Source organism: Macaca thibetana, chromosome 5 (assembly GCF_024542745.1).
Source record: "Macaca thibetana thibetana isolate TM-01 chromosome 5, ASM2454274v1, whole genome shotgun sequence".
Lineage (NCBI taxonomy): Eukaryota > Metazoa > Chordata > Mammalia > Primates > Cercopithecidae > Macaca > Macaca thibetana.
The window spans coordinates 24,795,875-24,823,086 of NC_065582.1; the positions used below are offsets into that span (position 1 = coordinate 24,795,875).

Sequence of the window (27,212 nt, forward strand, 5' to 3'; positions counted from 1 at the left end):
CCACCATGCCCAGCCAATTTTATATTTTTAGTAGAGACGGGGTTTCTCCATGTTGGTCAGGCTGGTCTCAAACTCCCAACCTCAAGTGATCCGCCCACCTTGGCCTCCCAAAGTGTTAGGATTACAGACCTGAGCCACTGCGCCCAGCCTAAAAGACACTTCTATCAGGAAATTCCAAGGGTTTTAGGAACTCTATACAAAAACCAAATATACCTGTTGGGATTCAGAACACCATACTCCAAAGTGCAGGGCTCTGGCATGCTGAGTACTAACGGAGATTGGAAGGGGCTCAGAAGCAAAGCCTCTCTGCCTTCCTGCCCTCCTGTTTCTTGTCCTTCTTTCTCCCCTGGCCAGTCATAGAAACCAGAACGCTTCTTCCCAAAGGCAGGCCGTAGAAACTAGATTCCTCTCTCCCAAAGCAGGCCATCAAATCTAGACAAGGTCACTTTCTCCCTTTACCCTTTTCCCTTGAAGACCCTTATTTCAGAGGGGTCCTGCCCTATATGGCAGGAGGGTTGGGAGCGAGGAGTCTACACAGACGCCAAGAAGAATCTGAATAGACAGGCCTTACTGGGTTACGCCCTTCAGTCTATTCCTATTAGATTATGCTTTGTCCAATCACATTTCTACATGGCTGTCCATTCTTCATCAAACCTAAGCATAAGAATAGTTTTCTCTGGGTCTTTCATTTCTTTTCTTTTTTTTTAGTTTTGTTTGTTTGTTAGTTTGCGATAGGGTCTTGCTCTGTTGCCCAGGCTGGAGTGCATTGGCACGACCTCAGCTCACTGCAGCCTCAACCTCCCAGGCTCAAGCAATCCTCCCACCTTAGCCTCCCAGGTAGCTGGAACTACAGATGTGTGCCACCATGCCTGGCTAATTTTTTATATTGTTTTGTAGATGTGGGGTCTTGCTATGTTGCCTAAGCTGATCTTGACCACCTGGGCTCAAGCAGTCCTCTTGCCTTGGCTTCACAAAATGCTGAAATTACAGGTGTGAGCCACTGCACCTGGCCTGGGTCTTCATTTCTGAAGGCTCTGATCACGCAGGAAATTAACAAGTGTTTTAGGAGCTCTGTATAAGGAACCAGACAAAGGCCAACTATCTATTGGACAAAGACCATATATGTCTTTCTCATCACACGCTGTGTTTTGTGTTTCTCCTCCTCAGGCAACACAGTGCTTCTCCTCATACTGTGCATGCAGCACTCCTTCCCAGAGCCCGGCAGATTGTATCTTGACCTCATTCTGGCCCTCTTGGCCCTGGAACTCATCTGTTCCCTGATATGTCTCCTCATTTACACAGGTGAGAATTACAATGAGCCTGTTCTTATAGGAACCTCGAACTGCTTCCTTTCCTCCCAGTGTAAAGTATAGCCCATTATCTTAGCGACAAGGAAGTTCTCTGTGTATCTGAGTGGTGACCACATGCAGACTTTTTTAATTTCAAACCAACAGGAAGGTACAGCCACCACTTGTGAGACCCCATTCTTTTAAGATTGTGTCATTAATAAATTTTTGTCAACGCAAGTGAACCTTTTTCATTAAAACAAGACATGTACTTTTTGGGCTGGGAAAGGTGCTTCAAGCCTGTAATCCCAGCACTTTGGGAGACTGAGGCAGGAGGATCACTTGAGCTCTGGAGTTCAAGACCAGCCTGGGCAACATGATGAAATCCATCTCTACAAAAAATACAAAAAATTAGCCAGGTGTGGTGGTACACAACTGTGGTCCCAACCCCTCAGGAGGCTAAAGTGGGAGGATCACTAGAGCCTGGGAGGCAGAGGTTGCAATGAGCCGAGATCACATGCCCGCACTCCAGCCTGGGTGACAGAGTAAGACCCTGTCTCCTAAGACAACAACAACAAAAACATCCGCAAACTTTTGCTTCTCTGAAGGCAGCTGAAATGTTAGCTTGACATTTAAAATTAAAAATTAAGAAATAGGCCAGGGACAGTGGCTCATGTCTGTAATCCTAGCACTTTAGGAGGCTAGCACTTTAATAGAGGTGGGGTTTCGTCATGTTAGCCAGGATGGTCTCTAACTCCTGACCTCAGGTGATCTGCCCACCTTGGCCTCCCAAAGTGCTGGGATTACAGGCATGACCCACCGCACCTGGTCCCAAATTTTATATATTCATCTGCTTAGTGAAGTTTTCATCCACATGTCCCACAGGTACCAACAAGATCAGAATTGAACAGAACATAATTTTCTTCAAAATTTCCCTCCATCCTAACCCTCCTCTTCTAGCTCAGTTAACAATACCAGCCCATCCTAGAAACGTAGGAGTCATCTACCTTCTTCCTTCTACCTCACTCCCCAAGAACTGGATAGGATTGGGGATCGTCAGTCATCAGTCTTACTGACAGACAGGACCTGTCTTTCAGCTCTGTCTCTTTTCTTTGGTCCCTGCCACTCACTGCCTTGGTTAGGTAGGTACTCATCATCTCTTGCATGGCTGTATCCAATAGACACATAACAGGTCTCTTTCCCTCTGTCCACTGATTCATATTTCTTATTCCTGCCAGTGTGATCTTGTTCATACTTAACTCTGATTGTTAACAGCTTCCCTGCCCAGAGTTTTCTAACAGCTGAAGGAAAAAAAATCTGAAGTTTTCCTGTGGCATAAAAAGCATTTTCTTTTTTTTTTTTTTTTTTTTTTTGAGACAGAGTTTCGCTCTCGTCGCCCAGGCTGGAGTGCAATGGCGCGATCTCAGCTCACTGCAACCTCCGCCTCCTGGGTTTAAGAGATTCTCCTGCCTCAGCCTCCTGAGTGGCTAGGATTATAGGTGCCTACCACCATGCCCAGCTAATTTTTGTATTTTTAATAAAGACGGCATCTCACCATGTTTGCCGTGCTGGTCTCAAACTCCGGAGGTCAGATCATCTACCTGCCTCGGCCTCCCAAAGTGGTGGGATTACAGACATGAGCCATCATGCTGGGCCTGAAAGGTTCTCCTTGAATGGCCTCTACATAGCCTGCTCTTCAGGGATGATGGTGAGATCCTTTCAATGACTTCCAGTTGCTCTGAGGATAAAATCTAAATGCCTTAGGCAGGGCCTGATGACTCACGCCTGTAGTCCCAGCACTTTGGGAGGCCGAGGCGGTCGGATCACTTGAGCCCAGGAATTTGAGACCAGCATGGCCAACATGGTGAAACACCATCTCTACTGAAAATACAAAAAAATTAGCTGGGTGTGGTGGCGCACACCTGTAATCCCAGTTGGGAGGCTGAGGTGGGAGAATTGCTTGAACCTAGGAGGCAGAGACGGAGGTTGCAGTGAGCCAAGGTTGGGTGACAGAGCAAGACTCTGTCTCAAAAAAAAAAAAAAAAAAAAAGTAAATGCCTTGCATGACACACCAGCCACTCCTGATGCATTCTCTGCCCACCTTCCCAACCTCACTCCTTGTCCATACACCCTCGCACCCATACATATGTGTAGCTTCTCAAGACCATAGCATTTGTTCCGACTCCTCCTGCACCTGAAGCACCCTTCTTTATTCTCCTAGTCTGTGTGATTAATTCCTGTGTTTCTCTCAAGGATGGGCTCAAGCTCTATCCTCTTTCCCCTCTCTAATATCTCCTGTTGAGTTAGGCACTGCTTTCCAGGCCAAAAAGCAGCTTGACAACTCCTTGTGCAAGCCTCTTGCACAAGCTTCTGTTGAAGGTACTTTCCATACTGTCTTAGAATGTCGGCTTATTATCTCTGTTTTCCCCTGGACCAGAGGAAGTCATGATTTCTGAATTAGATGGCTGACTGGTTGCTCAACTTCTCTGGGCTTCACTGGGGGGTAATAAGTGCATCCACTTCATGCAGGTGGTTATGAGAACTGAATGAGGGCATCCATGTAAAACATTTAAACTGTGCCTCATGTGTTCTAAGTGCACAATAAATGTCAGCTATTATTGCTATTTTCAAGACTAATGCAATCCCTGTATTTGCAGAGCTTAGAACAGGCCTGGCACATAGTAGACTTTGAAATATTCGAGGATGTTAATAAGAACAGCAAATTAGCATAATTTGAAAAAATGAAACTAGACTTGTTTTTCAGAATTCGATATAATAATGACTTTATTATTTTAGTGAAAATCCAGAGATTTAATAAAGCTAAACCAGAGCCTGATATACTTGAGGAAGAAAAAATCTATGCTTACCCCAGCAATATTACCTCGGAGACTGGATTCAGGTAAGATGTAGGTAAGAAATAAAATAATTGAGTTTTTCCCCCTAGAAAGCTAGAAACCATTCTGATGCTTGGAATTTGTGATCATGTATATGTACTTTTACATTTGTTTGATTTGTTTATTTCCTTTCAGCTGTATGAAATCAAGTCTAAATCAGGATATGTAAATGTATTAAACAGGCCATATATTTGATGCAAAAGTAATATTAACCACTTAGCCAACCTACTTGACCTCTAAAGAGCTTTTGGCATCATTAACTGGTTACTCCCTCTTTGGAGCCCCCCTTTTTTTTTTTTTTTTTGAGACAGAGTCTCGCTCTGTAGCCCAGGCTGGAGTGCAGTGGTGCAATCTCGGCTCACTGCAAGCTGCGCCTCCTGGGTTCACACCATTCTCCTGCCTCAGCCTCGCGAGTAGCTGGGACTACAGGCGCCCGCCACCACGCCCGGCTAATTTTGTTTGTATTTTTAGTAGAGACGGGATTTCACCGTGTTAGCCAGGATGGTCTCGATCTCCTGACCTCGTGATCCGCCTGCCTTGGCCTCCCAAAGTGCTGGGAATACAGGTGTGAGCCACCGCGCCCGACCAAAGCACCTTTTTTTATAGGTGTCTTTGTTTTTTTCGTTTTTCTTTTTTTTTTTTTGAGATGGAGTTTTGCTCTTGTTGCCCAGGCTGGTGTGCAATGGCATGATCTTGGCTCACTGCAACCTCCACCTCCCAGTTTCAAGCGATTCTCCTGCCTCAGCCTCCCCAGTAGATGGGATTACAGGCATGTGGCACCTGTATATTAGCCTGGCTAATTTTGTATTTTTAGTAGAGATGGGGTTTCTCCATGTTAGTCAGGCTGGTCTCGAACTCCTGACCTCAGGTGATCCGCCAGCCTCGGCTTCCCAAAGTGCTGGGATTACAGGCATAAGCCACCTCGCCCGGCCTGTTTCTTTCTTTTTAAGGGATGGAGTCTCTCTGTGTTGCCCAGGCTGGCCTCAAACTCCTGGGCTCAAGCAGTCCTCCCACTTTAGCCTCCCGAACAGCCAGCCTGGTCTGCCCTCCCTTGTTTCTATACAGTCTCTCCCTAAGTGACTTCCATGGTAATTAAAATATCATTCACATCTGTTGGAGATCTTGGGGCTAAAGTAGATGTAAAAAACTATACAGGCCCGTGTGGTGGCTCACGCCTGTGATCTCAGCACTTTGGGAGGTCAAGATGGGTGGACCACTGAAGCCCTGGAGTTCAAGACCAGCCTGGGCAACATGCCAAAACCCTGTCTCTGCAAAAGTACAAAAAATTAGCCAAGTGTGGTGGCAGGCACCTGTGGTCCCAGCTACTCAAGAGGCTGAGGTGAGAGGATTGATTGAGGCCAGGAGACTGAGGCTGCAGAGAGCCACTGCACTCCATCCTGGGCCACAGAGTGAGACCCTGACTCAAAAAACAAAACTATATGAACAAAAAACGAGGTGATTATTAATTCTAGGTAAATCAGAAGGCTGATTTACATGGCTTAACTCTAGCTAATATTTAGCCAACTGTTACATACTTATTTAACTGTGGCTAATATCTACATAGTGATATTACAGATCTGAATATTGATTTAACCCAAAATTGGAATATTGCTTACTGGATTAAGAGGCTACAAGAAAGAAGACATTAAATTTATATGTATATGGATTTGGGGAAAGTAAGAGAGCTAAATTCTAATTTCTTATATAGAAAGTCTGCAGATAAATAGCAAACATGGAAAAATCAAGAAATTGTATAATCTCATTATTTGGAAATACAGAGAAATATAGAAGAAACAGTTACAAAGAGTTGAAGTGGCTGCCTTTGGACCTGAAACTCAGAGGTGGTGGATCATGAGGAGTGAGGGAGGGAATTGTTGTTTTTCATTGTGAACCTTTTTTTTTTTTTAAACTCTGTATGAGTATTAAGTGGATATAAACAACAACAGAAAAATAGATCCCATAAATATGCTGCTGACTCCTAAACATGTATCTCCAACTGTGTATTTCCCCTGTGGTCCAGATTTGTGTATCTGACTTTCTCATTAGCCATCAGCATCTCCAGTTGGATGTCTGCAAACTTAATATGTCCAACACAGAGCCCTCTCCCAACTCAAATTCAACCTTCTCCCCATCCCATCTTGGGAAGTAGCATGGCTCTTCAACAGGTTGCTGAGGCCGGAAAGCTGGCATCATCCTTGACTTCCTTCACCCCACCTCCACCCAGATAACCCATCAGCAAGTCCTGTTGGGTCTGTCTCTAAAATAATAATCTGGCCGGGTGCAGTGGCTCACACCTGTAATCTCAGCTACTTGGGAGGCTGAAACAGAAGAATCACTTGAACCCCGGAGGTGGAGATTGAGGTGAGCCAAGATGGCACCACTGCACTCCAGCCTGGGTGACAGAGTGAGACTCTGTCTCTAAATAAATAAATAAACTGAGTGAGACTCTGTCTCTAAATAAATAAATAAATAAACTGAGTGAGACTCTGTCTCTAAATAAATAAATAAAATAAAAATAAAAATAAAATAATAATCCAACCACTGCTCTCTACCTCCACTGCCACTAACATCTCTCACCTGGATATGCAAGAGTCTCCTTACTGGTCACCCTACTCCCATCTTCCCCTGCAGTCCCTCCGATGGCCTCTACTTTGCCCAATCCAGAGTGAACTGACTCTTGGTCCTTGTGTTTGCCTCTCAATGGCAGTGGGCACAGTTAACCACTGCCTGTTCCTTGAAATGCTTCCCTGGGCTCTCCTGGTTTCCTTGCCGGCCCTTCCTTTTTCAGTCTCTTTATCCTGCTCCCCTTTGCCTTCCAGACTCCTAAAGATTGGTGTGCCCAAAGCTCAGACTTCAGACCTCTTTTCTTCTTTATCTGCGTCACGTCTGTGGTTCTTTCTTTCTTTTTTTTTTCTTTTTTTTCTTTTTTTTTTTTTTTGAGAGGAGTCACACTCTGTTGCCCAGGCTGGAGTGCAATGGCACGATCCTGGCTCACTGCAACCTCTGCCTCCCAGGTTCAAGCGATTCTCTAGCCTCAGCCTCCCGAGTAGCTGGGACTACAGGCGCCCGCCACCACGCCCGGCTAGTTTTTTGTATTTTTTGTATTTTTTTAGTAGAGACGGGGTTTCACCATGTTAGCCAGGATGATCTCGATCTCCTGACCTCGTGATCCGCCCGTCTCGGCCTCCCAAAGTGCTGGGATTACAGGCTTGAGCCACCACGCCCGGCCAGAAAATACAACCTTTTTTGTCACTTTTCACCTACCATGATCTGCCTTCTTATTTTGTTGACTCTTTTTCTTCATTGTATCCTAAATAGAGGAATAACTTTAGTATCAATTCTTGATTATCTCTTTGTTAACTTTTGGGCTTATTAAATTCAGAGACTAGTCTTCCTGACCTTGACCCTTTTCATATTTCATCTTGTTCTTCCTGAGCACTGAAGAGTTTACCTAATATTGCCCTCTTATGACTTAATGGAAAACTTTAAAATGTATTCCCTTCACCTCATGGGGTTAACTTGGGGTCAATAAAATTCAGTTAATGCCGGACGTGGTGGCTCATGCCTGTAATCCCAGCACTTTGGGAGGCTGAGGCGGGTGGATCACCTGAGGTCAGTTCAGACCAGCCTGGTCAGCATGGTGAAACCCCATCTCTGCTAAGTATACAAAAATTAGCTGGGCGTGGTGGTGGGCGCTGGTAATCCCAGCTACCCAGGAGGCTGAGGCAGGAGAATCGCTTAAACCCAGGAGGCGGAGGTTGCAGTGAACGGAGATCATGCCACTGCACTCCAGCCTGAATGACAGAGCTAGACTGTGTCTCAAAAAATAATAATAATAGTAACGTGGTTACATAGCCCATTCCTGTAACCACATTATTTATAAGCATAACTATTTCTAAGAATAAATCTTTTTTGTTCACATGGGACCATTCCCATGTGATATTTTTCATACTGAATTTCTCACCATCCCTTGAAATATTTCCCTTTTAGCACATACAGGATATCTGAGTAAAACACATCCAATAACATTTTATTTCTTGAATAGGCAATTTTTAGTCAACATTAAAATTTATCTGGCATATTATTGTCATTATCATTATCATCATCACTATTCCTAGTACTAATATCTTAAATTAGTGGAAGGAAATTAAAAACACTCGCCGGGCACGGTGGCTCACGCCTGTAATCACAGCACTTTGGGAGGCCGAGGTGGGCGGATCACGAGGTCAGGAGATCGAGACCATCCTGGCTAACACGGTGAAACCCCATCTCTACTAAAAATACAAAAAATTGGCTGGGCATGGTGGCGGGCACCTGTAGTCCCAGCTACTTGGGAGGCTGAGGCAGGAGAATGGCGTGAACCTGGGAGGCGGAGCTTACAGTGAGCCGAAATCGCGCCACTGCACTCCAGCCTGGGAGACAGCGAGACTCTGTCTCAAAAGAAAAAAAAAAAGAAATTAAAAACACTTTATAGCTATTACTTCTGAGCAGTGAGACCAAAGTGGGTTGGGGCAGTAGTGTAGGAAGGAGTTAGATTTTTTGTTTGTTTGTTTTATATACTTAAATAGTATTTTTATTTGTGTCAAGTGCAAAAAGATACATGTTTGTGGTATGGGAGAAAAAAGGAGAAATGCAAAAAGAAATAAATGCCATACATTTACAAAATTGTTTCTCATGATCAGAGTTGTCTATTTTAATCGTCATTTGATTATTGAATGAATTTTGCCTTTACTTATCTTTAAATGCCATTTAAGTTGATCACTTATACTCAATTATCTTACTCTAACAAATTAGGATCTTTCTTAAATAAAGCAGTGATGACCTTTTTTAAAACGTAGAGTTGTGAAAGTTTATAACATTTTAAATTTATTTCAAGAGTAGAAGTTACTAAAATGATTTAGGAAAATATTCTTATTTGGCAATATTGCCCTGGCTTCTGACATCTAAGAAAAGGTAACAAATACAATATGCTTTACTAAAAACTCATAGGTACTCGTTTGCAAAGACACTAATGAGTATTGGGGAATATGTGTAACCCGTTTATATCTTGATTATTTGCAGGACTATTTCAGGCCTAGAAGAAATTGTTGAAAAGCAAGGAGACACCATTGAATACCTGAAGCGACACAATGCGCTGCTGAGTAAGCGGTTGTTGGCTCTCACTTCCTCAGACCTGGACGGCCAGCCAAGTAGAACGTGAGAGGCTCGTGGTCATGACAGCAATTGCAGAGGAACCCAGAGTCCTTCAAACTGCCTGACCACCTGACAGGCTGCCACAGGGAACTGCAGTTTACAGTGTTTGCTGGAAACCTGAATTTGGTTCTGACTTCTGTGGCTGTTTAAAATATAGGACTTGTAGGTCACTTGAAAAGTACCTGTAGAAGCCCGGGTAACTTGAGGGGAATGTCTGTTTTGTACTTTTGGAAATTATTTAACTGTTTGGTTTATCCTAGAATCAGAGGCTAAACAACTCCATAGTCAACACTTTTCCACCTGACATTAGAACCCTGTAATGATTTCATTATGGATAGGGGAAGTCTAACAAGACAATCGATTTTAAAGAGGGTTTTAATCAAATAAGTTCTTCCCACTTTTAAGCTGATGAAAGAAGTCATTATTTCTTGTGAATGTTTTTTCCTGGAGAGCCTTATCATGTATTTTATATGCTTATGTGGTAGTGGATGACATCATGGGCCATGTAGCTTTTATAGAGAATTTTCTCACCATAGGACTGAGGTCTCACCAGATGATCTACTATGCAAACTTCTACAGTTTTCTATTCTTAAGAAATAACGGCCAGGCGCGGCAGATCACGAGGTCAGGAGATCGAGACCATCCTGGCTAACACAGTGAAACCCCATCTCTACTGAAAATGCAAAAAAATTAGCTGGGCATGGTGGTAGGTGCCTGTAGTCCCAGCTACTCGGGAGGCTGAGGCAGGAGAACAGTGTGGACCCAGGAGGCAGAACTTGCAGTGAGCCAAGATCGTGCCACTGCACTCCAGCCTGGGTGACACAGCGAGACTCCGTCTCAAAAAAATAAAAATAAAAATAAATAAGATATGATGATTACTTGGACCAGTGTTAGACAAAACTGTGTTACCTATTATATTGGCAGCACCTTCCATTAGCAATAGCTGAAAAATTCAGAGAAGAATTTAGAACTTTCACTTTATTTCTGCCATTCTTCAAGAAGCTGCTGTATATTTCAGTCTGGTTATACCTTCAATTGATCAATAACTTCAATTATAGGAAAGGCATCTTCTGTAATTTTGAATTACTATAAAAAAAGATACCTTTTAAAGCCTTAGATTATACTTTAAAAATGTAATGGATAAAATGCGTATTAAGTTATATGCAGATATTAAACATATCTGATTCTCAAGATAAAAATGAAGTATTTTTCAGAGCAAATGGCATTATTTCTCCATTTTTCCTAGTATGCCCCTTTAGTTCATCAATTTGTTATTAGCTCTGTTATATGCTGCCTTAGAAAGACTTTTGGTTGAAGGCTGAATATGAAGGAAGGGGATATTTGTGACTGTGTTCATCTTTTTTGATCATTAGCTGAATATTCAATATTTGATATGTAACTATATAGTGATGTGTTCAATATAATTGTATAGGCAAGGGATATATTGATTTGGCCACATCTATTTGATTTGTGGAGGGCAAATACCTGTTTATTTTAGATACAGCCATTGCTGGGGCATTCTAAAAGTTTTCTACTAAGATAAAGATGATTGCTTATGCCTGTAATCTTAGCTACTCAGGAGGCTGAGGCAGGAGGATCACTCGAGGCCAGGAGTTTGAGACCAGTCTGGGCAACAGTGAGACACTGTCTCTCAGAAAAAAAAAAGATGGTTTGTCACCTGCACACAACATTCACAAACTAAAGCCAAAATGTATTTTTAAAATTGCCTTTCTCCCTTTCTTTTTTTTTGATTTTTTGGGGTTTTTTTTGTTTTTGAGACAGAGTCTCGCCCTGTCATACAGGCTGGAGTGCAATGGTGCCTTCCTTCCTTTCTTTCTTTCTTTTTTTTTTTTTTGGAGACAGAGTCTCGCTCTGTCGCCCAGGCTGGAGCACAGTTGCATGATCTCGGCTCACTGCAACGTCTGCCTCCTGGGGTTAAGAAATTCTCCTACCTCAGCCTCCTGAGTAGCTGGGATTAGAGACACATACCACCATGCCTGGCTAATTTTTGTATTTTTAGTACAGACAGGGTTTCACCATTGCTGACCAGGCTAGTCTCAAACTCCTGACCTTGTGATCTGCCCTCCTTGACCTCCCAAAGTGTTGGGATTACAGGTGTGAGCCACTGTGCCCAGCCTTCCTTTCTTTTTGATAAGTGTATCTCAAAGCCATTGCCTTCTCTAGATATCTGTTTCTCTGTTCTGGAAGAGCCTATAAACTTTGCCTTCAGTTGTTTTTCTTTTCAAAAGGGAACACCAGTGGTAGATGATTAACTCTTATTTATTTTTAAAATTTAATTTGCATCTGTAGTGTTTCTGAGATTTATGGGATGAACTTTGTTTACAAGGAACAGTGTAGTTAAAAAGTTAGGGTGCCCATGTTCTCATGTAATCATCAACATGTTTGTTGTATAATCATCAACATTTTTCTGAATACAATAATGAACATTTCAAACAGTAAATGAAAATGAAACTAAGTATCAGAAGTAGCAAAACAGCCGGTGCAGTGGCTCACACCGGTAATCCCAGCACTTTGGGAGGCTGAGGCGGGCGGATCACCTGAGGTTAGGAGCGCAAGACCAACCTGGCCAACATGGTAAAATATCATCTTTACTAAAAATACAAAATACGGGCATGGTGGCACGTGTCTGTAATCCCAGCTACTCAGGAGGCTGAGGCAGGAGAATCGCTTGAACACAGGAGGCAGAGGTTGCAGTGAGCTGAAATTGCGCCACTGCATTCCAGCCTGGGCAACGGCTAGACTCCATCTCAAAAAAAAAAAAAAAAAAAAAGAAGAAGAAGTAACAAAACAGAAAAACGAACAAAACAATTTAAATGTTAAATGTTCTATTCACCAGGCTGGTAATTGTGCTAGCACTGAGAATACAGAAATTAAAGACTCTGGTGGGCAGCTTACATTCTAAAGAAAGCAAGGAATAGATTTCCAGACTCCATGCTAAGTGCAGTAATGACAGTAGGCACAACATGCTGTAGGAGCTCCACTTCAGGGGGCACACTGAGGGCAAGAGGGTAGAGGGTTTTAAGAATGCCAGACAAAACAATGAGTAAAGTAGGAAGGCAAATAACTACAAAATATCACAAGCACTGTGTGTAGCTGGAACCAAAAATGTGAGGCGGAGCTGGGTGAAGAGGTAGACAGGGTCAGAGCTTGGATGGCCTTGATACTATGCTGGAACCACACTTTATCTTGTTGTTAATGGGATCCTCTGAAGCATTGCAAGCAAGGAAGTGACAACGTCAGTTTTAGTTTCAGGAGGATCAGATCGTAGTTCAATATGGAAGAAATATGTGTGGCAGAAAGATATGGCCCTGAACTAGGGAAGGTATAGTAAACCTTTTATTATAAGTCTATATGTGTATAGGTAGGTAGGTAGGTAGGTAGGTAGATAGATAGATAGATAGATAGATAGATAGATAGATAGATAGATAGATAGAGGTATATGTGTATGTGTATGTATTCCAAATGACAACAGTATCATGACTTATTATAAAGTTAAAAGCTCATTTTTTAAAATGGCAATATGGAAAAATACAAAGCAAAACAGTTATTTGAAATCTCACTACCAAGGAATTATACCAATGTACACTTTTTTTTTTTAGTCTCACTCTGTCTCCCAGGCTGGAGTGCAGTGGTGTGATCCGGGACCTCCTCACTGCAACCTCCTCCTACTGGGTTCAAGCAATTTTCCTGCCTCAGCCTCCCAAGTAGCTAGGACTACAGACGCGTGCCACTATTTTTTAGTACAAACATACTAAAAATTTGGGCTGGGTGTGGTGGCTTACGCCTGTAATCCCAGCACTTTGGGAGGCTGAAGTGGGTGGATCATGAGGTCAGGAGTTCGAGACCAGCCTGGCCAAGATGGTGAAACCCCATCTCTACCAAAAATACAAATATCAGCCAGGTGTGGTGCAGGGCGCCTGTAATCCCAGCTACTCAGGAGGCTAAGGCAGGAGAATCGCTTGAGCCTGGGAGGCAGAGATTGCAGTGAGCTAAGATGGTGCCACTGCACTCCAGCCTGGTGACAGAGCAGAGCAAGACTCCATCTCAAAAAACAAAAAAAAAAAAATTGTATTTCTAGTAGAGACAGGGATTCACCATGTTGGCCAGCTGATCTTGAACTCCTGACCTCAGGTGATCTACCTGCTTTGGCCTCCCAAAATGCTAGGATTTTAGGCGTGAGCCAGCTCACCTGGTCTCCATACTCTTACTAATAGTGGGTGTTATCTTATTTAAGCCTTGATCCATCGGATGACTATGTCATTGTCTCAAATTGCATTTCTGTGGATACTAATGAAGTGTTAAACATTTTTTCCAAGTTATTTGGTCTTTTATAAATCTTTTATGATGTATATATTCAAGTCCTTTGCTTATTATTGTCCTGGGATATTCTTTTTCTTAACAAATAGAATCTTCTGGCCGGGCGTGGTGGCTCACACCTGTAATCCCAGCACTTTGGGAGGCTGAGGCAGGTGGATCACTTGAGGTCAGGGGTTTGAGACCAGCCTGGCCAACTGGTGAAACCCTGTTTCTACTAAAAATACAAAATTAAGGCTGGGCACAGTGGTTCACGCCTATAATCCCAGCACTTTGGGAGGCCGAGGCGGGCAGATCACAAGGTCAGGAGTTCAAGACCAGCCTGACCAACATCAAGAAACCCCGTCTCTACTAAAAATACAAAAATTAGCTGGGCGTGGTGACGCGCACCTGTAATCCCAGCTACTCAGAGGCTGAGGCAGGAAAATCGCTTGAACCCGGGAGGCAGAGGTTGCAGTGAGCCAAGATGGCACCACTGTACTCCAGCCTGGGTGATAGAGTGAGACTCCATCTCAAAATAAATAAATACATAAATTAATAAATAAAATAAAAATAAAAATTAGCTGGGCGTGGTGGCAGGTTCCTGTAGTCCAGCTACTCAGGAGGCTGAATCAGGAGAATCAGTCAAACCTGGGAGGCGGAGGTTGCAGTGAGCCAAGATCGCACCACTGCACTCCAGCCTACATGTGCAGAGGGAGACTATGTCTCAAAAAAAAAAAAAAAAAAAAAAAAAAAAAAAAACTATATATATAAAATCTTCCTTTACATGTTAAAGATAGTCCCAATGTTTGTTAGAAATACATCCTAGTTTGTTGTTTTGGGTTCTTTTGTCATTTACTGTTTAAACACTGCAGCCTGGATTCTTTCTCCCCCAGCACTGGTGAAAATTTTACACTAATGAATAACCAGAGCCACATTGGATATATATATTTTTTAATTTTTTGGAGACAGAGTCTTGTTCTGTCTCCCAGGCTGTGCAGTGGCACGCTCTCAGCTCACTGCAACCTCTGCCTACCAGGTTCAAGCAATTCTCATGCCTCAGTCTCCCAAGTAGCTGGGATTACAGGTGCCTGCCACCACACCTGGCTAATTTTTGTATTTTTAGTAGAGACAGGGTTTCACTGTGTTGGCCAGGCTGGTCTCGAATTCCTGACCTCGTGATCCACCTGCCTCTACCTCCCAAAGTGCTGGGATTGCATATCTTCTTGTCATGGGAGAGCTGCCAGTGGCTTGAGTGAATTTTAGTATATCCAGGCTTCTGCCATAGGCCCTCTTTCTTCTTCCCGGGATTCAAACAAAAGTCTTATTTGAGTCAAGTTAATCCTTTCTCTTTTTTTATTTTTCCCCAAATTTCTCTAAGACAAGGTTTTTCAACCCAGTCCTACTGACATTTTGGGTTGAACAATTCTTTGTTGGGGGAGGGGTGTCTCTCCTGTGCATTGTAGGATGTTTAACAGCATCCTGGTTACTAGGATGCTCTTGGAATCTTGTGACAACCAAAAGTGTCTCCATACACATGCATTTAGTTTAATTGTATTTAACACTTAACATTTGAGAGCTGACTGTGTGCCAGAAAGTATTCCAGGTGCTGTGAATTCAGGGGTTAATAGGACAGAAAGGATGCCTGTTTTCACGGTATCTACATTTTAATGGTGGTGGTTGGTGGTGGGGAGTGGAAGGAGTTAACACCATAGACAAATAAACCAACTATTGGGTTTGATCAATTCAGTTGTTCTTCTCTAAATTAGACCTTGTGTTAATATGGCTGAGATGTATGGTATGATAAGGCTCATGGGAAAAAAATTTATCTTTATGCTTTAACCATTCAGAAAGTCAATGGCAAATGAATTTTATATTCTCCTTTTCCTGTTCTTTTTACAGAAAAGGCTAGAAAGGCATGCCCTTTAACAAGTCTGTCTGTTTCAGATATTTTAGTGATCTCAGTCTGAACTGAGATGCTTTTATAAATCTTGAATACAAAACTCACACCTGGTAAGCTCTTGAGTTCTTGAAGAATCAAACTTTGAATATGTGACAATCACAAATTTAAGATTTGAAAACATTCCCTAGGTTTCCTAAGGAATATTGTTTCATTCGTAAACCAGGGAAGTCTATCTCTAATTCTTGTCCCCTCCTCTCTATCCAGTCTCACTCTTCACTCTACTACTCTACTGAAACTGTTCTTGGCAAGGTCACCAATAACTTCCACATTGCTTAAGTTGGAGATGAATGCATAGGTCTCCTCTTTTAACTTATCAGCAACATTTGGCTCAGTTGATTGAATGGGGTCTGCCCCTCCACACCTGTGGGTATTTCTCATCAGGTGGGACGAGAGACTGAGAAAATAAATAAGACATAGAGACAAAGTATAAAGAAAGAACAGTGGGCCCAGGGGACTGGCACATCCAGCATGCGAGGACCTGCACCGGCGCCAGTCTCTGAGTTCCCTCAGTATTTATTGATCGTTATTTTTACTATCTTGGCAAGGGGAGTGTAGCAGGGCAACAGGTGGGGAGAAGGTCAGCAGGGAAACATGTGAGCAAAGGAATGTGTATCATAAGTTCAAGGCAAGGTACTGTGTCCGGATGTGCAGGTAGGCTAGATTTATGTTTCTCCTTACACAAACATCTCAGTGTAGCAAAGAGCAACAGAGCAGTACTGCTGCCAGCATATCTCGCCTCCGGCCACAGGGTGCTTTTCTCCTATCTCAGAATAGAACGAATGGGAATGGTCTGCTTTACACTGAGACATTCCATTCCCAGGGATGAGCAGGAGACAGAAGCTTTTCTCTTATCTCAACTGCAAAGAGGCCTCCCTCTTTCACTAGTCCTCCTCAGCACAGACCCTTTAAGGGTGTCGGGCTGGGGGATGGTAAGGCCTTTCCTTTCCCACGAGGCCATATCTCAGGCTCAGTGGGGGGAAACCTTGGACAATACCCAGGCTTTCTTGGGCAGAGGTCCCTGCGGCTTTCCGCAGTGCACTGTGTCCCTGGTTAATCGAGAATGGAGAATGGCGATGACTTTTACCAAGCATACTGCCTGCAAACATATTGTTAACAAGGCACATCCTGCACAGCCCTAAATCCATTAAACTTTGATTCAATACAGCACATGTTTCTGTGAGCACAGGGTTGGGGCTAAAGTTACAGGTTAACAGCATCTCAAAGCAGAAACAATTTTTCTTAGTACAGATCAAAATGGAGTTTCTTATGTCTTCCTTTTCTACACAGACACAGTAACAGTCTGATCTCTCTTTCTTTTCTTGACAGTTGATCACTTCTTCCTTGACTCTTTATTTCAGCTTGGCTTCCAGGACACTACATTCTCCTGGTTTTCTTCTACCTCACTAGCTTCTTCTTTTATCTGCTTTGCAAGTTCCTTTTCATTGGTATTCTCCAGGACTCAACCCCTGGGCCTCTTGGCTTCTCCATCAGCGTTCACGCTTTTGGTGTCTCACACAATCTCATGACTTTGATAGAATTTATGAGCTGATAATTTCCAAATGTGAATCTTCAGCCAGGCCTTCCTCCCTGAACTCCAGACACATGTATCCAACTGCCTCTTCTAGATCACTACTTGGGTATAGAAAAAAACACCTGAAACAGAACATGTCCCCAGCTGAGCCATCTGCCACAGTCTCTTCCACCTCTGTAATGGCAACTCCTCTTTCTCTCAAGCCCTATAGACAATCCATCAGCAAATCCTGCTGGCTTTTCCTTTAAAACATACCCAGAGTCCAAGCAATTCTTGGCACCCCGAATGCTACTTCCTCAGCCACTATAATCTTCACCTGGACTATTATAATAGTCTTTTGGGGTTTTGGTTTTTTTTTTGAGACGGAGTCTTGCTCTGTTGCCCAGGCTGGAGTACAGTGGCACGATCTGGGCTCACTGCAACCTCTGCCTCCCGGGTTCAAGTGATTCTCCCGCCTCAGCCTCCTGAGTAGCTGGGATTATAGGCACGTACCACCACACCCAGCTGATTTTTTGTATTTTTAGTAGAAAGGGAGTTTCACCATGTTAACCAGGCTGGTCTTGAACTCTGGACCTCAGGTGATCCACCCGCCTTGGCCTCCCAAAGTGCTGCAATTACAGGCATGAGTCACTGTGCCTGGCCCTATTATAATAGTGTTTTTCTTTTTCTTTTTCTTTTTCTTTTTTCTTGAGATGGAGTCTCACTCCTGTCACACAGGCTGCACAGGCTGGAGTGCAGTCGTGCAATCTTGGCTCACTACAACCTCCACTGCCCAAGTTCAAGCGATTCTCCTTCCTCAGCCTCCTTGAGTAGCTGGGATTACAGGCGTGCTTTTTTCATTTTTAGTAGAGACGAGGTTTCACCATGCTCACTAGGCTGGTCTGGAACTCCCGACCTCATGATCCGCCTGCTTTGGCCTCCCAAAGTGAGCCACCGCATCCAGCCTTTTAAGTGGTTTTTCTGTGTCTTACCACCTCTCCACCCTGAACCCCCAGCCCCATGCACGTACAAAAACAAACAAACAAACAAAATCTATGCTTAACACAGCAGCCAACAATATCCTTCTAAAACATACTACCCTGATGGTTTCCTTTTTCACTCGGTAAAAGCCCCAAAGCCTGGATAGTGGCCTTCAGAGACCTAGAAACTCTCTACTTCCCACCCCACCCCACCTCCTCTCTCCTACTGTTCTTTTGTGTACCCTGTGTCAGTCACACTGTGACTTTTGGATTGCCAAGCACATTCTCACCTGAGGACGTTTGTGCTTGCTGTTCCCTCTGCCTGGAATGATCAACTCCCATATATCTTTTTCAAGTCTTTGTTCAAATGTCACTTTTGGCTCATGCCTGTAATCCCAGCACTTTGGGAGGTCGAGACGGGTGGATCACTTGAGGTCAGGAGTTGGGAGACCAGCCTGGCCAACATGATGAAACCCTGTCTCTACTAAAAATCCAAAAATTAGCCAGGCATGGTGGCACGTGTCTGTAATCCCAGCTATTCAGGAGGCTGAGGCAGGAGAATCGCTTGAACCTGGGAGGTGGAGGTTGCGGTGAACCAAGATCGCACCACTGCACTCCAGCCTGGGTGACAGAGTGAGAATCCGTCTCAAAAAAAAAAAAAAAAAAAAATCCCCCCACTTCAGTCAGCCTCCTGAGTAGCTGGGATTATAGATGTGCACCACAACACCACACATAACTTTTATTGTAGTATTTTGTTATAATTGTTCTATTTTATTATTGATGTTGTTACTCTCTGTGCCTAATTTATAAATTTAACTTTATCATAGTTATGTGTGGATAGGAAAAAATATAGTGTACGTAGGGTTTAGTACTATCTGTGGCTCCAGGCATCCACCCGAGGTCTTGCAATGTTTCCCCTGCAGATAAGGGGAAAATACTGCATGTAACTTACTTGCTTACTTTGTCTCTGTCTCCTGATAGAATGTAAGTTCTATCTTTTGCTTACTACTGTATCCTTCATACATAGAACAGTGTCTGGCACAAAGTAAGCACTCAATATCTGTTGATGAATCACTACTGGAATTGTAGTAGAAAAACTATGCTCACACACGCTCAAAGCCTGTTCCTGTAATCTAGCCGTAACCTGGGCTCTGTTTTCACTTTCTGTTTATGATGTCCTGAACTGAAAGATTATTTTTTAAGGTCTCGTTTAAAAGTTTATATCTAGGATACACTAAAAAATAACAAAATAGCAGAAATAAAAGAGATAAGTCTGATCGTTTTTATAATCACTGCTATTTACTGTTGTCGAAAAGTGCTCATCAGTACAGTTGGATAAAGGAGCAGGATTAATTTGTGCATGGGATGGTTATACATTAATATCTAGAAAATTTAAGAATTAACCATTAGACATCTAGAGAATTTAAGAAAAACCATTAGCAAGGGTGGCAAATTATAAAACATGAAGATCAACGATTTTCTTACATACCAAAAAAATCAGTTTAAAATACAATTGGAAAGGTACCATTGATGATTGCATGTGACAATATATTCAGGAATATTTGTTAACCTTTTAGAGCTCTGCTCCTATTAATCCAGTCCCATATTAAATAGTTAAGACATTTCTGTTATTATAGAAGAACTAGATGTTCAGATAGAAATTTCAAATTGGAGCCGGGTATGGTGGCTCACGTCTGTAATCCCAGCACTTTGGGAGGGCACTGCTGGAGAAGCGCTTGAGCCTCGGAGTTGGAGACCAGCCTGGGAAACATATGAAGACCCTGTCTCTATTGAAAATAAATTTTGGGTTTTTTTGGAGACAGATTCTTGCTCTGTCATCCAGGCTGGAGTACAGTGGCGCAAACTCCGCTCATTGTAATCTCTGCCTCCCAGTTTCAAGCGATTCTCCTGCCTCAGCCTCTCCAGCAGCTGGGACTACAGGCGCCTGCCACCACGCCCGGCTCATTTTTGTATTTTTAGTAGACATGGAGTTTCACCAAGTTGGCCAGGCTGGTCTTGAACTCCTGTTGAAGTGCTGAGATTACAGGCATGAGTCACCATGCCCAGCCCACATCTGTAATTTAAATGAATAAGATAAAAGTAAACTATTAGAAAACAGATGGCCAGTCATGGTGGCTCATGCCTATAATCCCAGCACTTTGGGAGGACGAGGTATGAGGATTGCTTGAGCCCAGGAGTTTGAGACCAGCCTGGGCAACTTAGTGAGGCCCCATCTCTTTATCTTTTAAAAAATAATATTAAAATAAAATAAAATAAATGGATAAAGTTAGTAGGAAACACCAGACATGTTCCCATTAACATCAGAAATAAAAATATTCAGTCATATTATTGCTATTTCTTATTGTTCTGGAAGATCCAACAAAACATTTAGATAAGAAAAAGTATATGGAGTTATATAGATTGCATTTTCTTATCAAATAATGATTGACTACCCAGCTAACTCCAAAGAACCTAAGTAGAAAAACCATTACAGCCCGGGCACGGTGGTTCACGCCTATAATCCTAGCATTTTGGGAGACTGAGGGGGGGTGGATCACTTGAGGTCAGGATTTCAAGACAAGCCTAGCCAACATGGTGAAACCCCATCTCTATGAGAAATACAAAAATTAGCTGGGTGTGTTGGCAGGCACCTGTAATCCCAGCTACTTGGGAGGCTGAGGCAGGAGAATTGCTTGAACCTGGGAGACAGAGGTTGCAGTGAGCTGAGATTGCACCACTGCACTCCAGCCTGGGTGACAGAGCGAGACAGAAAAAAGAAAAGAAAAACTATCACAAAAATATATAAATAAGAGTATTCAGTAAGGTTCTGGGTATGAAACTAATAGGTAAAAATCAGTTCCTTTAATACAAGCAACTACCAGTTAGGAGACACAATTGAAGAAAAGGCCCCATTTACAATAATAACAAAAAAGATGAAGTACCCAGATCTTTTTGAAGAAAACTTTAAAACACCACTGAAGAATAAAAAGAAGACTTGAAATGGTATGCTGTGTCCTTGGATAGAAAGTCTTGACGTCACAAACATGGCAATTCTCTCTCAATCTATGTATGAGAGGATTAATACTACAAGGTATTAAGTGTATTATAATAACGTAATAATTAAAACAGTGTGCTACTGCCCATGAATAATTAGATCAATGAAACAAAATAGTAAATTTAGAAATAGACCAAAGTGTATATGAGAATTTAGTATATGAAAGATGTTTCAGTCCGGGCATGGTGGCTCACGCCTGTAATCTCAGCACTGGGAGGCTGAGGTGGACGGATCACAAGGTCAGGAGTTCGAGACCAGCCTGGCCAATATGGTGAAACCCCGTCTCTATTAAAAATACAAAAATGAGCCGGGCGTGGTGGCGCGTGCCTGTCGTCCCAGCTAGTCTGGAGGCTGAGGCAGGAGAATCGCTTGAACCCGGGAGGCAGAGAGGTTACTGGGAGTCAAGATTGTGCCACTGCACTCCAGCCTAGGCGACAGAATGAGATTCTGTCTCCAAAAAAAAAAAAAAAAAAAAAGTGTTTTTATTGGTCTTTTTTTTTTTTTTTTTTTTTGGAGACAGAGTTTGCTCTTGTTGCCCTGGCAGGAGTACAATGGTGTGATCTCAGCTCACCACAACCTCCGCCTCCCGGGTTCAAGCGATTCTCCTGCCTCAGCCTCCCGACTAGCTGGAATTACAGGTACATGCCACCACGCCCAGCTCATTTTGTATTTTTAGTAGAGACGGAGTTTCTGCGTGTTGGTCAGGCTGGTCTTGAACTCCCTACCTCTGGAGATCCGCCTGCTTCAGCTTCCCAAGTAGCTGGGATTACAGGTGTGTGCTACCACACCTGGCTCATTTTGTATTTTCAGTAGAGATGGGGTTTCGCCATGCTGGTCAGGCTGATCTCGAACTCCCCACCTCAGGTGATCCGCCTGCCTCAGCCTCCAAAAATGCTGGGATTACAGGCATGAGCCACCGCACCTGGCCAAAAGATGTTCTTTCAATTCACTGCAGAAAAGTTAGCTCATTCAATGTTTATTTTTTTAATTTATAAAGAAAAGAGGTTTAATTGGCTCATGGGTTCTGCAGGCTGTACAAGCGTGATGCAGGCATCTACTCCACTTCTGGGGAGGCCTCTGGGGGCCTTTTCTCACAGTGAAAGTCAAAGCGGGAGCAGGCCTGTCACTTGGCAAAAGCAGGAGCAAGATAGGGGAAGGTGCCACACTTTACAAAAACCAGATCTTGTGAGAACTGAGTCACTATTGTGAAGACAGCACCAAGCCATGAAGGATCCACCCCTATGACCCAAACACCTCCCACCACCAGGCCCTAGATTCACCACTGGGGATTATATCTACATATATTTTAAGATGGAGTCTCTCTGTATCACCCAGGCTGGAGTGCAGTGGCATGATCTTGGCTCAGTGCAACCTCTGCCTTCCAGGTTCAAGCGATTCCCTTGCCTCAGCCTCCCCAGTAGCTGGGATTACAGGCATGTGCCACCATGCCCGGCTAATTTTTGTATTTTTAGTAGAGATGGGGTTTCACCATGTTGGCCAGGCTGATCTCGAACTCCTGACCTCAGGTGATCCGCCCATCTCGTCCCCCTGAATTGCTGGGATTACAGGCATGAGCCCCCTCGGTGCTCCTGAGGACTATATTTCAACATGAGATTTGGGCAGGGACAACATCCAAACCATATCATCCTGCCCCAGGTGCCCTGCCAAGAAAAGGATAAATGTTATGAAGACAACGAGGGAAAGCATCAAGAACTTATGTTATATCCCTGCCTCATAATTCATATCTACTAAATCCTAGCTGATTCAAATATTTTATTGTTAAAAATGGGGGCCAGACTGTGCTCCGTGGCTCACACCTGTAATCCCAGCACTTTGGGAGGCCGAGGCGGGAGGATCACCTGAGGTCAGGAATTCAAGACCAGCCTGGCCAACATGGTGAAACCCTGTCTCTACTAAAAATACAAAAATTAGCTGGGCGTGGTGCATGTGCGTGTAATCCCAGCTACTTGGGAGGCTGAGGCAGGAGAATCACTTGAACCCAGAAGTCGGAAGTTGCAGTGAGCTGAGATCGCACCACTGCATTCCAGCCTGGCAACAGTGACACTCTCTCTCTCTCAAAAAAAAAAAAGGGGCCACGTGCAGTGGTTCATGCCCATAATCCCAACCCTTTGGGAGGCCAAGGCAAGAGGCTCCCTTGAGCTCAGGAGTTCAAGACCAGCCTGGGCAACATAGCAAGACCCCACCTCTAAAATTTTTTTTTTTAATAAAGGTCAGGTGCAGTGGCTCACGCCCTGTAATCTCAGCACTTTGAGAGGTGGAGGTGGAAGGATCACTTGAGCCCAGGAATTCAAGACCAGCCTGGAATACCTAGTGAAACCCTGTTTCTACAAAAACATAGAAAAAAATTAGCCGTGTGTGGTGGCCCATGCCTGTAGTCCCAGCTACTCAGGAGGCACAGTTGGGAGATTTACTTGAGCTCGGGAGGCTGAGGATTCAATGAGCTGTGGTTGCACTACTGCACTCCAGCGTGGGTGAGAGAGCAAAACCCTATCTCAAAAAAAAAAAAAAAAAAAAAAAAAAAAAGAGAGAGAAAAGCCAAGCATGGTGGCTCAGGCCTGTAATCCCAGCACTTTGGGAGGCCAAGACGGGTGGATCACCTGAGGTCAGGAGTTCAAGATGAGCCTGGCCAACCTGGTGAAACTCCATCTCTACTAAAAATACAAAAACTAGCTGGGCATGGTGGCATGCGCCTGTAATCCCAGCTACTCAGGATGCTGAGGCAGGAGAATCTTGGAGGTTGCAGTGAGCCGAGATCGTGCCACTGCACTCCAGCCTGGGCGACAGAGTGGGACTCCATCTCAAAAACAAAATTTTTTTTACCCAGACAAGGGTCACAGACCAAGGGTAGAATTCTCTAACACAAGATCCTACAAATCATAAGATCTAAGATCTAAGATCCTACAAATCATAAGAAAAAGAGGCCAGGCACAGTGGCTCATGCCTGTAATCCCAGCACTTTGGGAGGCCAAGGCGGGCAAATCACGAGGTCAGGAGTTAGAGACCAACCTGGCCAACATGCTGAAACCGCGTCTCTATTAAAAATACAAAAATTAGCCGGGCGTAGTGGTGCGTGCCTGTAATCCCAGTTACTCAGGAGGCCGAGGCAGAAGAATCGCTTGAACCCGGGAGGCGGAGGTTGCGGAGAGCCGAGATCGCACCATTGCACTCCAGCCTGGGCAACAAGAGCCAAACACTGTCTCAAAAAAAAAAAAAAAAAAAGAAAAGAAAAGAGAAAAGAAAAAGAATGACTGCCTCCAAAAGGGCCAAGTGTATGAACAGTTAACACTAAAGGAAACAGGAATGGTTTCTAAGCCTATGAAAAGATGATAAACTTCCGTTATAATAAGAGAACTCCTCAGTGACTGACACTGAGTTAGCAAAGCGGATAGAGGAAAGAAGTTAACACTTGATGTGAGCAAGTCTGTAGAGAAACCAGCATTCTCCTGTATCCTACCGAGACGTGTTGGTAACCTCTGTGGAGGGCAGGGCAGACTTCCAAATATCTGTTAGAATGCTCTTTGAGGAAGACGCGCTCGTAGGTGCCGTGGATCGCCGACCCGCAAGCTCCTGCTCCTGACTCACCGCTGTTCGCTCTTGCAGAGGAACGAGTCGGTCAGGAAGCCGCACGGCAGCCATGGCTGTTAAGGATACCGGAAAAACACCCGTGGAGCCGGAAGTGGCAATTCACCGAATTCGAATCACTCTAAGGAGCCGCAACACAAAATCCCTGGAAAACATGTGTGCTGACTTGATCAGAGGCGCAAAGGAAAAGAATCTCAAAGTGAAAGGACCAGTTCGAATGCCTACCAAGACCTTGAGAATCACTACAAGAAAAACTCCTGTGGTGAACGTTCTAAGACATGAGATGTTTCCAGATGAGAATCCACAAGCGACTCATTGACTTGCACAGTTCTTCCGAGGTTGTTATGCAGATTACTTCCATCAGTATTGAGCCAGGAGTTGAGGTGGAAGTCACCACTGCAGATGCTTAAGTCAACTATTTTAATAAATTGATTACCAGTTGTTTAAAAAAATAAAAATTAAATTAAAAAAAAAAAGAATCACAGATGCATATGTCCTTTGACCCTGTTACTCTACTTCAGATATTTATCCTGGCAATATAGTCCCACCTATGCTACATCATTAATTCAATGATTATTTGTTATAGCCAGAATGAAAGTACAGATTCAATCTTCATCAGTAGAGGATTGGTTAAATAACACCATCAAAAAGTATGAGGCAGCTTTCTTTACTGAGAAGGAAATAATCTCCAAATAATTTTTGAATAAAAAGAGCCAGGTGCCAACTGATAGCATGCTACTATTTGCATAAAAAGAGAGGAGAAAAGATGTGTACGTTCTCTTTATATATGCATGGACTGTCTCTAAAACTATAAAACTTGATAACTTTGGTTGCTTCTGGGAAGGGGAACTGGGTGGCTAGGGGCCAAGGTTTTTCAAAATATCCTTTTCTACCTTTTGAGTTTCAAAACTTGATTCTTATACATATTCAAATATTAATTGAATTTAAGATTTAAAAAGCAAAGCAAAGAAAAATAAGCACAGGATAAATACATGCAGTTTGTAGATGAAACACAATGTCCAAACTATGTGAAAAGATGTCCCACCTCATTATTCATCAGGAAAATTCAAGTTAAATGGTATTTTCGTGACTCATAGTAGCAAGAGTAAAGAGATTCATTATATCCAGGCTTGGCAGGAGTGTGTATAGACACTTCATATGGCAATCATGGCCATGTAATGGGAACTGCATTTTTTTTTTCTTTTTAAGATAGCATCTGGCTCTGTCGCCCTGAGTGGAGTACAGTGCTGAAATCTCGACTCACTGCAAACTGCGCCTCCCGGGTTCAAGCGATTTTCATGTCTTAGCCTCCCGAGTAGCTGGGATTACAGGCACCCACTATCATGTGGGCTAATTTTAGTATTTTTAGTAGAGACGGGGTTTCACCATGTTGGCCAGGCTGGTCTCAAACTCCTGACCTCAGGTGATCCACCTGCCTCAGCCTCCCAAAGTGCTGGGATTTCAGGCATGAGCAACCTTGCCCGGCCATATTACATCCTCCTTAATATACTTTATTTATTTATTTATTTATTTCGAGACGGAGTCTCGCTGTGTCTCCCAGGCTGGAGTGCAGTGGCGCGATCTCGGCTCACTGCAAGCTCCGCCTCTCGGGTTCACGCCATTCTCCCGCCTCAGCCTCCGAGTAGCTGGGACTACAGGCGCCCGTCACCACGACCGGCTAGTTTTTTGTTTGTTTGTTTGTTTGTTTGTTTGTATTTTTAGTAGAGACGGGGTTTCACCATGTTAGCCAGGATGGTCTCGATCTCCTGACCTCGTGATCCACCCGCCTCAGCTTCCCAAAGTGCTGGGATTACAGGCTTGAGCCACCGCGCCCGGCCCAATATACTTTCTTTATTTGGCTTCCAGGTCAGCACAATCTCTTGGTTTCTTCCCACCTTATTGGTGACTTCTTCTCAGTCTCCTTTGCTGTTTCCTCTTTTTCAATACCCATTTTAATGTTTATATTCAGTAAAATTCACTGTTGGTATATAGTTCTACGATTTTTGAAAAATAAAATTGTATAACCAATATTACAATAGTAACAGGTTGAGACTTTGGGGATGTTGAGATGAGGTGAAAGTATTTTGCATATGGGACAGATGTTCATGTTTGGGACCAGAAGATGGACTGTAGTAGACAAAATCATGTCCCGGCCCCAAAGATGTTTGTGTCTTAATCCCAGGAACCTGTGAATATTTTAATTTACATAGCAAGAGAATTTGCAGTGTGATTAAATTAGGAATCAAGAGAGATGGTGAGATTTTTTCTTTTTTTTTTTTTTTTTTTTTTTTTTTTTTTTTTTTTTTTTTTTTTTTTGAGACGGAGTCTCGCTGTGTCTCCCAGGCTGGAGTGCAGTGGTGCGATCTCGGCTCACTGCAAGCTCCGCCTCCCGGGTTCACGCCATTCTCCCACCT

At 43.4% G+C, this 27,212-nt stretch overlaps 1 protein-coding gene and 1 pseudogene across 1 annotated transcript in view; both read left to right on the plus strand.

The window, feature by feature from the left end:
* Positions 1-18,212, plus strand: part of TMEM192 (transmembrane protein 192) — a 41,569-nt gene extending 23,357 nt beyond the window's left edge. The window contains exons 4-6 of the mRNA XM_050791838.1: positions 1,168-1,302; positions 4,083-4,185; positions 9,242-18,212. Of these exons, the coding sequence (XP_050647795.1) occupies positions 1,168-1,302; positions 4,083-4,185; positions 9,242-9,380 (377 nt within the window). The 3' untranslated portion in view covers positions 9,381-18,212. The remainder of the gene's footprint in view (positions 1-1,167; positions 1,303-4,082; positions 4,186-9,241) is intronic.
* Positions 18,213-23,858: 5,646 nt separating this feature from the next.
* On the plus strand, positions 23,859-25,383 carry LOC126955370 (40S ribosomal protein S20-like; annotated as a pseudogene).
* Positions 25,384-27,212: the final 1,829 nt, after the last annotated feature.